The sequence below is a fragment of the Scyliorhinus torazame genome, chromosome 15, assembly GCF_047496885.1.
Source record: "Scyliorhinus torazame isolate Kashiwa2021f chromosome 15, sScyTor2.1, whole genome shotgun sequence".
Classification (NCBI taxonomy): domain Eukaryota; kingdom Metazoa; phylum Chordata; class Chondrichthyes; order Carcharhiniformes; family Scyliorhinidae; genus Scyliorhinus; species Scyliorhinus torazame.
The window spans coordinates 116657967-116670185 of NC_092721.1; the positions used below are offsets into that span (position 1 = coordinate 116657967).

A 12219-nucleotide genomic window follows, 5' to 3' on the forward strand; every position below is an offset into this window, starting at 1 on the left:
TGGGCGGTGCTAACTGCTTGTTGCAGGGTTCTGCAGAGGTTACTTTCAGTTACTGGTCGAAGTTCAGTCATTGTGCTGTCGTTCCAGGTGAAAGAATCTGGTTTTGAGGCTTTAAATTTTCTTTTTCATCTTTTGGGACATTTTCCCTTTAAGTGGGAGTGGTCCGGGGCCTCTGATGTCATGACGCTTGTGACGTAGAGCGTAGGAAGCAATTGCGCATGCGCAGATCGCTGTTCCTTTACTTGGGCCTTTACGCGGCTTGTTGCGCATGCGCAAATGGACCTTCCCGTTCTGTGCGCTCATCACGCAACTGCGCATGTGCAGCACCTTTTCCAAGATGGCTGCAATTCAAAACTGCCGTTCGTTGCTGCAAGCCTACCTCGCGGTGAGATTTGGCGCCTCTTTTACCTTTTCTTCTTGTATGTTCGTCGCAGAATTTGTCCAGGACTGCCTGGAAATCGCTCTTGTTTTGCCCCTTTGAGTATTTGAAGGTCTGGAAGATTTCAGCTGCTTCTGGACCCGCGATGGTAAGTAGAAGCTTTATTCTTTCTGCATCCGCCACGCCATCTAGGTCGGACGCTACCAGGTAGATCTCGAATCTCTGCCGGAACCAACGCCAGTTTTCATTGAGATTGCCTTGGTACTGGAGCTGCTGTGGAATCGGAATCCCGAACATCATCTTGCCTGGCTTTTGTTGCTGGTTGTCACTGTTCGCTGAGTTGAAACTATATGGATTTAACAGTCCACTTCTGGAACCATGTTTTGCTATGCTCTTGTCGTAGCATAAGCTGCTTCCTTGATGTGCACACTGACAAAGGAAGGTTCAGATAGCTTTAACACGTTTATTAAACTATTAACAATTCTCCTACTTGGATTTGACGCCACTGTTAATCCTGCTATAGCTACTCAGACTGACTAACCAGTCTGCTACAATCCACGTGGTGGGAGTGATGTTCAATCAACCCTGTGTCTGTACTCACTGAGAGTCTCCACTGGAAAGACGAAGATCATGTGTGCAGTGTCCTTTTATATGGGTTGGTGTAATGCCCCCCTGTGATAGTGTCACCTCTGTGTGTATCGTAAATGCCCATTGGTCGTGTCCTATCTTACTGACCTATTGGTTGACTGTCTGTGTGTAATGTCTCTGGTGTTCCCTCTAGTGTCTAGGTGTAGTGTATGTACATTAACCCTTTGTGTACTTACAGTGATATATATCACCACAAGCGTAAGGCGGTGGGGAGCAGGAGTAGGCCATTTGGCCCCTCGAGTCTGCTCCATCATTCAACCTCAACTCCATTTTACCACCATATTCCTTACTTGTTCCCCCATTGGGATTTTTAAAAAAAATCTGATGTAGGCATCACTGACCGGGCCTGCATTTGTTGCCCATCCCTAATTTCCTTTGAGCTGAGTGGCTTTCTAGGGATTTCAGAGGGCAGTTGAGAGCAACCATATTGCTGTGGATCAGGAGTCATATGCAAGCCAGACCAGGTAAGGGTAGTTTCCTAGTCTAAAGAAGCATTTGTGAACGAAGATGGGTATTTACAGCAATCAATGATAGTTGTCATGGCTAATGACAACTTAGACTAGCTTTATTAATTGAATTTAAATTCCACAAACATGGGATTTGAACCTTGGGCAAAATTCTCCGTAATGGAGACCATGGCGAAGGCGGAAGGAAAAGAGTGCCCCCACGGCACAGGCCCGTCCACGGATCAGTGGGCCCCGATCGCGGGCCAGGCCACCGTGGAGGCAACCCCCTGGGCCAGATCACCCCGCCCCCCCCCCCCCCCCCCCCAGGACCCCGGAGCCCACCCGCGCCGCCTTGTCCCGCCGGTAAGAGAGGTGGTTTAATCCACGCCGGCGGGACAGGCATTCCAGCAGCGTGACTTCGGCCCATCCGAGCCGGAGAATCGCTGGGGTGGGGGGGCCGCCAACCGGCGCGGCGCGATTCCCACCCCCGCCGAATCTCCGGTGCCGGAGAATTCGGCAATCGGCAGGGGCGGGATTCATGCCAGCCCCCGGCGATTCTCCGACCCCATGTCCCCAAAGACTTAGCCTGGCCTCCGGATTAGTCCAGTGGCATGACCACCAAATCCCCATCTCCTCCTTCCCCATTCACCACCCACCACTGGAGTGGGAACTTAACCCAGAGATTCTGGGCGCGATTCAACGATCACGGGACTAAGTGTCCTTCCCGTCGTGAACGCCGTCGCGTTTCACGACGGTGCAAAACGGGTGCGGGCAGTAGGGATTCTGGCCCCCACAGGTGGCCAGCACGGCGCTGTGGAACGGTTCACACTGCTCCAGCCTTACATCCTGGCGCGGACTGGGGGCGGCGCCAACCCGTGCATGCGCAGTGGCGAAACGCCAAACGACGCATGCACGGTAGACTCAAGGAACGCTCTGGCCCCGACGCAACATGGCGCAAGGGTTCTGGGGCCTGAAGCAGAACACAGTAGTCCCGGGGGGGGGGAAGAGGCCGGCCCGCCAATCAGTGAGCCCCAAACGTGGGCCAGACCCCATCGGAGGCCACCCCCCCCCCCCCCCCCGGGGAAGGAGCGCTTTTCCCGCCCCACAGGCCGCCCCCCCGACTCTTTGCGCAGAGTTCCCGCCGGCAGCGACCAGGGGTGAATGGCACCAACGGGACTCTGCCATTTCTGCTCGGCCCATCCGGCCCGGAAAATCGGCAGCCCAGCCGCGGACAGCAGCTCGCGACCGGCACCTCGGCAAACGCGCCGGCGCAAATGGCGCCAATTCTCCACACCTGGATCACACGCCGGCGTCAGGGCGGCATGACGCGGTTGCGGCGATTCTCCAGCCCGGCGCGGGGCTGGGAGAATCGCGCCCTCTGTCTCAGAGGTAGGGACAATATCTACTGAGGTACAAAACTCTTGGTCCCTCTTGATCTCCTTTGCAGCCTTTAATATCCTCAATGATATCTCTGTTGCAGCCTTTAATATACTCAATGATATCTCTGTTGCAGCCTTTAATATACTCAATGATATCTCTGTTGCAGCCTTTAATATACTCAATGATATCTCTGTTGCAGCCTTTAATATACTCAATGATATCTCTGTTGCAGCCTTTAATATACTCAATGATATCTCTGTTGCAGCCTTTAATATACTCAATGATATCTCTGTTGCAGCCTTTAATATACTCAATGATATCTCTGTTGCAGCCTTTAATATACTCAACGGTTGAGCCTCCACAGCTCTTTTTTGGAAAATTCCAAAAATTCATAACCCTCTGATTTAAGGGGTTTCTCTTCATTTCGGTCCTAAATGGTTGACCCCCTTATCCTGAGACCGTGTGCCTCTAGGTGTAAGCTCTCCAGCCAGTGAAAACAGCCACTCAACATCTAATGTCAAGTCATCTCAGAATCTTATATTTTAATTAAATCATATCTCATTCTCCTAAACTCCAAAGAGCACAGGCCAAATCTATTCCAGCTCTGCACACAGGACATCCCTCTCATCCCAGTTTTCAATTTAGTGAATTTTTGTTGCGCCCATCTAAGGCAAGAATATCCTTCCTTAGGTATATAAACCTAAACTATGTACAATACTGAATTCTCCCATCTGGGACTAAGTCCTGTGGCAGGATCAGAGACATGGGGCGTCATTCTCCGCCGGCGGGAGTCTCCGTTCTGCCGGCGCCCGGGGGTTTCCCGACGGCGTGGGGCTGCCCCACAATGGGAAACCCCATTGACCGGCCGGTGTTACGGAGACTCCCGCCGGCCGGTTGGCGCAGAAATGTGGCGGGGCGGGTAGGAGAATTTCGCCCGTGGTGTTTCCGACTGCGGAGGCCGACAAGAAACCATACCATCTGCAAAATTCTCTATCGGCAGGTTCCTCCTCTCCGCTGGCACGTGTTTCTTGATGGTGTGAGTTTCCATTGGCCGGCTGCCAGAACAGAGGATCCCGCCCCATATCTTCTGGCTTCGACCTCATTAATTATGCATTGCGGAGTTTAGCACCATATTCTGTGGAAGGATTGGCTTGATTGCATGCATCCCGCTGTCATATCTGGGTACTATATTTAAAAGACATACAATATCACTGATCCACCGTTGAAGAAAGGAGGTGGACCTCCTGAAAAAGAAGATGAATCTCTGGGAACACTCTGAAGCTGGCGATGGACCTCGACGCTGACACTGAAGCTGGAAGATGCACCTGATAGATGCTCACCCCACCCTGTGGTGTTCCAGGGTCGCTGGTGGCGGCTATCCTGAATTCCAGAAGCTGCCGAGGCATTCTTCAGGTAAGTCCTGATTTCTGCACACAACATTGTTCCAGACATGTTTTGGGCATATTTTCGTGTTTGCATCACAGAGAATCGGGCGTGGGGAGAAGATTCTGGTCAGGCATTCATCTGCATCTCATTAGCAGGATGCAAATCAGTTTCACGCTGGCCCCCTGTGGATTTCTCGATCTGTCATGCGAGCACCAGCACACGATCCCATGACAAATTCACATTGGTGTGAAACCAATTTTTGAGCTTTCCCCTGAATTCTCCCCCCTCCGCCCCCCATTGAACCCGCCGGAGAGGGCATGGGAGAATTCTTCCCCCGCTGTTTTAAGTCATTTCCTTCATTTAAGTCATTGATATACTTTGGCCACGATCTAGTAGCCTTGTTCGCTGTGGGCTCAAGTCCAGTAATAGCCACTAAATTTCACGAGTGGCCAAAAATGGGATTTGCGCTGGTGAGATCTCCATTGCAGGTCTTCTCCACCCGCCACTGATGACATAATCTGATTCACGGCCATAAATTTTAATTCATTAAACCATAACTTCCACAGAGTGCCAATCTCCCTCGGATTACCATACTCGGCAGACTTGCCTTCACTAACATTCCTCAGCTCCTGTCTTGTCCAACCTTCCTCACTCAGGCTGGGAGAGACAGGAGCAGGAAAGTGCACCTCCATCAGCATCGCCGTGGAGTAAGTGGGGCACAGAGAGGTAAGTCACTCCCCCCATTTTACGGCAGTAGTTGCTGGAAAGGAGAGGTTTAAAAGGACAATTAGCAGGGAGCAGGTAAGTTATAAACTTTAGGGAAATATTGGGGGGGAGGGTCAGGTCGGACTGGGGGGAGTAGTCTGGGAGGGAGGCAGGTCAGTCTGAGAGAGAGAGGGGGGGGTCAGTCCAGGATGGACAAGAGGTCAGTTTGGGAAGGGGGTCAGTCTGGGAGGGAGGGAGGGGTTGTCACTCCTGGAGGAAGGGAGGGGGATAAATCCAGGAGGGAGGCAGGGTGGGGTTACTTTTGGGAGGGAGGGAGTAAGTCCCAGATGGAGGGAGGAGGGTAAGTCCCAGAGGGGGGGAGGGGGTGTATCAGTCTGAGGGGTGGGAGGGCGTTGCATAGGATTGCAGAGGGGTGTGGTAGGTCCCCTGGGGGTAGTGTTTGTGCAGGGTGTCCCGTGCGAGGCTGGTCTGTTTTTTTTAATTTAGAGTACCCAATTATTTTTTTTCCAATTGAGGGGCAATTTAGCCTGGGCAATCCACTTAACCTGCACATCTTTGGGTTGTTGGGGGAGACCCACGTAGACACAGGGAGAATGTGCAAACTCCACACGGACAGTGAATAGGGCCGGGATGTGAACCCGGGTCCTCAGCACCGTTGTCCCAGTGCTAACCTCTGTACCACGTGCCGCCCTTGGTTGGGTTTTTCAATAGTTTCTTCTGACTCTGAAACTATCATGGTAAAACTGGCAGAACAATCTGAAGTTTTGAAAAAAGATTTCGAGTACCCAATTCATTTTTTCCAATTAAGGGGCAATTTAGCATGACCGATTGGTCACCTACACTGCACATCTTTGGGTTGTGGGGGCGAAACTCATGCAAACATGGGGAGAATGTGCAAACTCCACACGGACAGTGACCCAGAGCCGGGATCGAACCTGGGGCCTCAGCACTGTGAGGCAGCAATGCTAACCATTGTGCCACCGTTCTGCCCCCAGAACAATCTGAACTTAACAATTTAAATCACTTCTGTTGGATGGTTTCCAGCCCAGTGCAATTTTCCAGAGGACGTTAGCCCTTTAGGGCAATTGCCAAGTAAACCCTTATGGGGGAACTACCTAGAGGGATTTCCAGTTCATCCGGGTTTGGCACTGTAGCATCTGCGCATGACATATCCTTCCCCGCACTTCACCCCCTCCTCATCACTGGCAACAGCCTCCCTCCTCATCACTGCCGCCGTCTCCCCTTCTCATTACTGTCACAGGCCCATGCCCAACGTCCCTTCTACGGTCCAAACGCCCTCCACAGGCCTAGGGCCCCCCACCCCAATACTGGCACAACCCCACCACTAACACGCATTGCGTCTCCAACCTCACTTGGCATTGCCAGGTTGGCAATGAGTAGTGCCAGGATGCCAGGGGGCAGTGCAAGGGCTATATCTCACTGTGCATCCCCGGCATGGTCATCGCAACTGAATTTTGTTTTTGAAACTCAATAGTGATTCACACCGGAGTAACGGCATGCTGCTGGCAGGGGAGGATACATCGTGCGCAGATGCTACAGTGTCAAACCCGGAATTATATGATAATGGCCCATAACCTCCGGGTTCCCCAGCATCGCATTTAGGGGGTAAAGTGAGAGAATTCCTCCACATGGTGGTTTGCAGCCATGGCTGTGGCCTTCCCATCCCAATGGCTCCATACTGGGGTACTTAAGGGGAGACACCAGTTGTCTCCTGGCCTGCCACTGTTGCTAACTTTGCCTTAGTTTAATTGCTCTGTTTTATCACCTTTGCTCGAGTCGCTAGGTATCTTTATGATACCGCCACGTGGTTCAAGTCCGAGTAATGATCAATAATCCAATACACCGATTAGTAAGATTTAAATCAAAGCACATTTATTATACACAGTAATCACTACTCATGCACAAATTCTACGTTTAAGCTACTTCTACAATTAACAGGCCTATACTTAACTTGGAACTGGCCCACCAGGTCAGGGAAAGAAATGGCCTTTAGTTCGGGTTCTGAGCCGGCGGGATTCGAAGTTGGTACAGATTGATAGCTAGGAGCGCCTATCTCGTAGCGAGCGTTGAAGTAAGACTTACAGTTTCGACCAGCTGCTGAAGAGTGAAGAGCTGGAGAAGCAGTGGTGAAGAGCTGAAGAGAAGAGGAAGAGAGAGATTTGAACTTGGGGCTCAATTCCTATAGTTCCCAGGGGCTTCCCGCCTTTTGGGGCGGACCCTGTACCTGGTCCCAAGTGATTGGACTTTGTCCCAATCGCTTGGTTTGATTTTCTCCAATTCTGGAGCGGTTCCCTGATCGATGGGCGGTCTTGAGGTGGTCGTTCACCTCCTTTTGTGTAGACTTCTGCTGGTGCCGAAGAGTCTGGTTTTGCTTTGTGTGTCTAAATGTTGCTTATTGTCCCTGGGGATTGCTCATTAGTATGCAGACGGCTGGTGTTTTGTTATGCTGATGGTTTCTGATATCGATATTGTCTGGCCTTTCCAGAGGTAAATACAGAGGTTTTTGTCCTGTTGGCTGACTTTCCCATCAGCCTTTGCTGTTCGCCATTTTGAATCGGGAGTTGGCCATTTTAAGTGGCTACGCCACCAGCAGGCTGCCTCCATTTATTTACTTGCTCAACTCCAGCTTAATTGATGAGTCTGTGTGCTGTCAAAAGATGAGACAGAGATGAAAATAGGTGGTCTTGGTGTTGGAACCGTTACGTGGTCAGGACTATCTTTGTGTCATACCTGACATCATGTAGCAGACAATCAGTTCAGCCTGACAGAGTTGGCAGGGCGAGGAATGGAATAGATAGCTAGGGAACAGAGTTTGTTCAGAAAACTGAAGACAATGGGCAGAATTTAATGGTTGAAGTGGTGGAATCATCTTCGGCGCAGCCATTTCCAATAATTAACTTGATTTATGGATGTGATTTTTTGCAATATCAACAAAGCATGATGTTGGGCAGGAAATGCATTGTGGAAGCCACTAATGATAATGGTGGCTTTCTCCATCATATAGTATAGCACTCTGGGAAAAATAGTTCATGTCACAGGATGGCCTCTGATTCGCAGAGATGCCCGGGCACTAACGCACCCCATCCCCCGGCCGCTGCCCACCTAAGCCTCCCAGGAGGTCTGCTTGCCAGGTGCATGCCTTCAGAGACATAGGGTGGGATTCTCTGGCCGCGTCCGCCCAGTGACCGGAGAATCCCTCCCGAGGTTAATGGAGTTCTCCATTGTCCGCGTCTCGCCTATGACGTTCTTGCGGTGGGCGGGGCAGAAGAATCCAGCCCATAATTTATTATCATGGTGTTCCTGATATTGAACATTAGGAAATGTGCCCTGCCACGGACGGGAGGAGGACACAATCAACACGTGTGTGTATATAAAGAAAAAATGTGACTTTGAGGTTTTCGTGATATTTTCCGCTCCCATCACTGAACCCACCTGACATGAACGGGAACAGAAAATTCCGGCCAACAGTTTTTAGTCTTTTAACTAATTAACTCCTCCAGTTTAAGTTACTGGTAGAGTAAATTTTATATTTACCTGTAACACAAATATTGAAGGCAAAAGAATTGCCTCCTTCCCTTTCTGCACCATATTCCCACTCACCAAATTCCCTACTTTTACACTCTATGATGCACTGACGTTAGGACCATGCACCCAGTGATGGTGTACTAATCACAAGACTTTTATATATAGTTATAAAATGCGTTGACTTCATATTAAGTAAATATAATGAATTGAAGAATATGTTTTAAATTTTCAGCAGGCACAGACATCTTCTTTGCAAGCTGAACAACCAGAGCTGCTACTCCTCCCTCCTTCGTATCCACAGCAACAGGACATTCTGGGATACCAGCAACAATCTCAGCAAAGACCACATGTACAGCGCCTCTCTGAATCGTAAATGTTTAACTCACCCAGTAGCCTTTCAGTGATGAAGAAGGATAGATTATAAAATCTTTTGTAAAAGCAATATTCACCTTTTGCTTTAATAATTGGCAGTTAATGAGCCATACTTTTACTATTTCCATAGCATGGTACAAATGAGATGTATTAAAATATAAAGCTTCACAAAATTTATTGTAAAATATTTTAATTATATGTCTGTTCATTGGAAATGGAAGAAGAATGGCACATTGAAAGCTTCAATTTGGCTTTATACGGTTATATACAATGGTTCTCATCTCAATTTTTAAATTTTGATGATTTGAATATGAGAAGCCACATATACTGCTGGTTAATTGATAGAAACAACAGCAGCATTATGAATGTTTTAAAATGATTATTGAGTTTGTTATATAACTCATTAGCATGATCCGAGTATAAATAGTTCAAAGGTTTTTTTCATACATAATTGCAGTAAATTTTCTAACATTGTACAGCTGAAGAAGGCTTGCCTGTCAGCACCATATTTCAAAAATCCTGGTGCCCTTCATATGATTTTCCAGCCATTAATTTAAATGGTCAGAAAGCCATGGGCATTGTGTTCCAGAATTTTCAGTGTGCACTCTTCCCCATCAAAAGTATAAAGTCAGGAAATTACCCCTTACATGTACAGATGTAACAAGCTGGCCTCTGATTCCTTTTACCCTATCTGAATTTGCTGTTATCAATCTACGGCAAGCAAATAAGCTTGCAGGACTAGGGGAATATAGCAAGGGAATGGGACTGGCTGAATTGCTCTACAGAGTGCTGGCATAGGCTCGATGGGATGAATGGCCTCTTACTTTGTTGTTATGATTCTATGACACATCATAAAGAGATTTAAGCATGATGATAAACTCAGAAAGATGCACTTGGCTTTTTGCACAAATATCGCTTTTATGTTTGCAATGTAACCTTGTTCCTATTAAGTACTCAACATATCTTTTACGATTTCCTGTGCTAAATCGCAAAATTGGCACTTTTCTGACAACCTAACAGCTAGTGTGCTATTAGGCCCCCTCAAGGACACATATTTTGACCAAATCTTTCCAGTCCTATGGAATGTTCTTCATTTCAGCTTTAATAGAACAATCATTAATGGAAACGATCAGTTCTACAACACTGGGTGTTTAAAAGAAAACTGTTTACTTTGTTGTATGATTTTCAGAGACATGCACTTTTTCTGATTTGTAGGTTTTATTAAGGCTGCATTTGTTACATAAAAATCTCAAAATAAAAAGTGAGGGAGGAACTGTCTAACATAAAATATTGTAATATATGAGTTTCTGTACAAATGATTATTTGCAACAAAAGTGGATTTTAGTCTAATTTTGTATAAAATGCATCAATCCATTTCATATTTGTTTTTTTTGTCAGTGACGGTTTGTAATAAATAGTAGAATTCATTGAAATACATCCTACAGTGTAAGTTGTATACCTTCACACCTATGTTCTTCACAAATATACAGTGTCTTGGAATTTCTTATATGCTTGGGCTCCAGATTCACAGGCAATCAAGGCTCAAGGCAGAAGTGCAGACAAAAATATCGTGCAATTCTGGGAATGAGTTATGCATGTAGTTACAATGGCCCCAATGTCAGAAGTATAAAAATGCACAGCAGGAAGAGGAGGAGGTGGTGGCTCCTGGAGTACCACTCTGACCAAGGCAAACTGTGGGAGCCAATTTATTCACACAAAATGAAAAACAACATCTCAAAGCAAATGATTTCTCAATGTTCCCTTTTATCAGAAAGCTGAAAGATTTGGGAGCTACAACAATCATCTCAGCAGTATGAGTTCTATTTGCTGAACAAGGGATTTCTGAAAGAGTAATGTGTGAAAATAGAATCCAATTCACCTCCAGGAAGCTTTAGGAATTTGTATGGGTTCAACATCATCGCCTAATCATCACATGTCCCAAGAGAACATAGGTTTATGGAAAGACACATCCTCTTAGGAATACAGAAAGTCAGAGAGTTCTGGGCGTGCATGTCCATAAATCTTTGAAGGTGGCAACACAAGTGGACAAGGTCGTCAAGAAAGCATACGGAATGCTTGCCTTCATTGGACGGGGCATCGAGTATAAAAACTGGCAAATCATGCTACAGTTGTATAGAACCTTGGTAAGGCCGCACTTGGAATATTGTGCACAATTCTGGTTGCCACACTACCAGAAGGTTGTGGAGGCTTTTGAGAGGGTGCAGAGGTTTACCAGGATGTTGCCTGGTCTGGAGGGTGTTAGTTATGTGGTGAGGCTGAATAGACATGTACTGTTTTCATTAGAAAGACGGAGGTTGAGAGGTGACCTGATAGAGGTCTACAAGATTGAGGGGCATGGATAGAGTGGATGGCAGGCACTCTTTCCCAGGCTGGAGGGGTCAGTCACCAGGGGGCATAGGTTTAAGGTCTGTGGGGCAAAGTTTAAAGGAGATGTGCGAGGCAGGTTTTTTATGCAGAGGATGGTGAGTACCTGGAACGTGTTGCCAGGGGAGGTTGTGGAAGCAGATACATTAACCCCATTCAAAAGGCATCTTGACAAACACATGGATAGGATGGGTATAGAGGGATACGGCACAAAGACGTGCTAAGGGTTTTGGCAAAGGTTGGTATCGTGGCCGGCAAGGGCTTGGAGGGCCAAAGGGCCTATTCCTGTATTCTTTTATCCAGACTATCACGAGAATCCTCATGAAATACCAAGAGAGAAAAGAAGGCCCAAACCTTGCCTTATTGTCACTCCGAACTACACCTCTGAAGGCTGACATGAAATCAACTGCAGAAAGTGTAAGACAACATTGCCAAGCAAAATGCATCCTCCAAATAACCAGGATGAACTAAGACAACTCACTGATGCACAGGTAGAAGCCATCAACACTTCAACAAGCATGTCAAATCCTTGCCTGAGTTATTGAAGGAACTAACTGCATGTACAGGATCCAACCTGAAAACATAGAACACAGCAAAGGTTGTTGCTGAAGCAGAGACTCAAGGTCATACATACATCATTGAGAATGAAACCAATAAGCAAATGAGAAGGAACAGATTCCATATTCGACCTACATCTGAGATGGTAAAGCATAGTCACGAACACCAGCAACATCACTATCAAGCAAGATAACATCAACAGCATCACCAACATGCGTTGGTGCAACATTGACAAGTAACACATCAGCAACAGCACATAAAAACCCCTTCAACACCAGAAGCAACATGCACTTCGCCAGTGTGCCAACACATCAGAAAGCGATGCATTAAAAAATCCACAAGATGGAGGCACATCCTATCACTTAAGGCATACCTTTAATATATCAGGTTTTT

At 47.4% G+C, this 12219-nt stretch overlaps 1 protein-coding gene across 5 annotated transcripts in view; it reads left to right on the plus strand.

Annotated features, from left to right (window-relative positions):
- LOC140391761 (large ribosomal subunit protein eL31) overlaps positions 1 to 12219 on the plus strand; it is a 245433-nt gene that overhangs the window by 217037 nt on the left and 16177 nt on the right. Inside the window, exon 21 of one of the 5 annotated variants that reach the window (XM_072476608.1) lies at positions 8744 to 10320. The exons of the other annotated variants lie outside the window; for them this stretch is intronic. Coding sequence (XP_072332709.1) covers positions 8744 to 8884 — 141 coding nt within the window. The 3' untranslated portion in view covers positions 8885 to 10320. Of the gene's footprint in view, positions 1 to 8743; positions 10321 to 12219 lie in introns of those variants that run through there. 5 annotated transcript variants of the gene reach the window in all.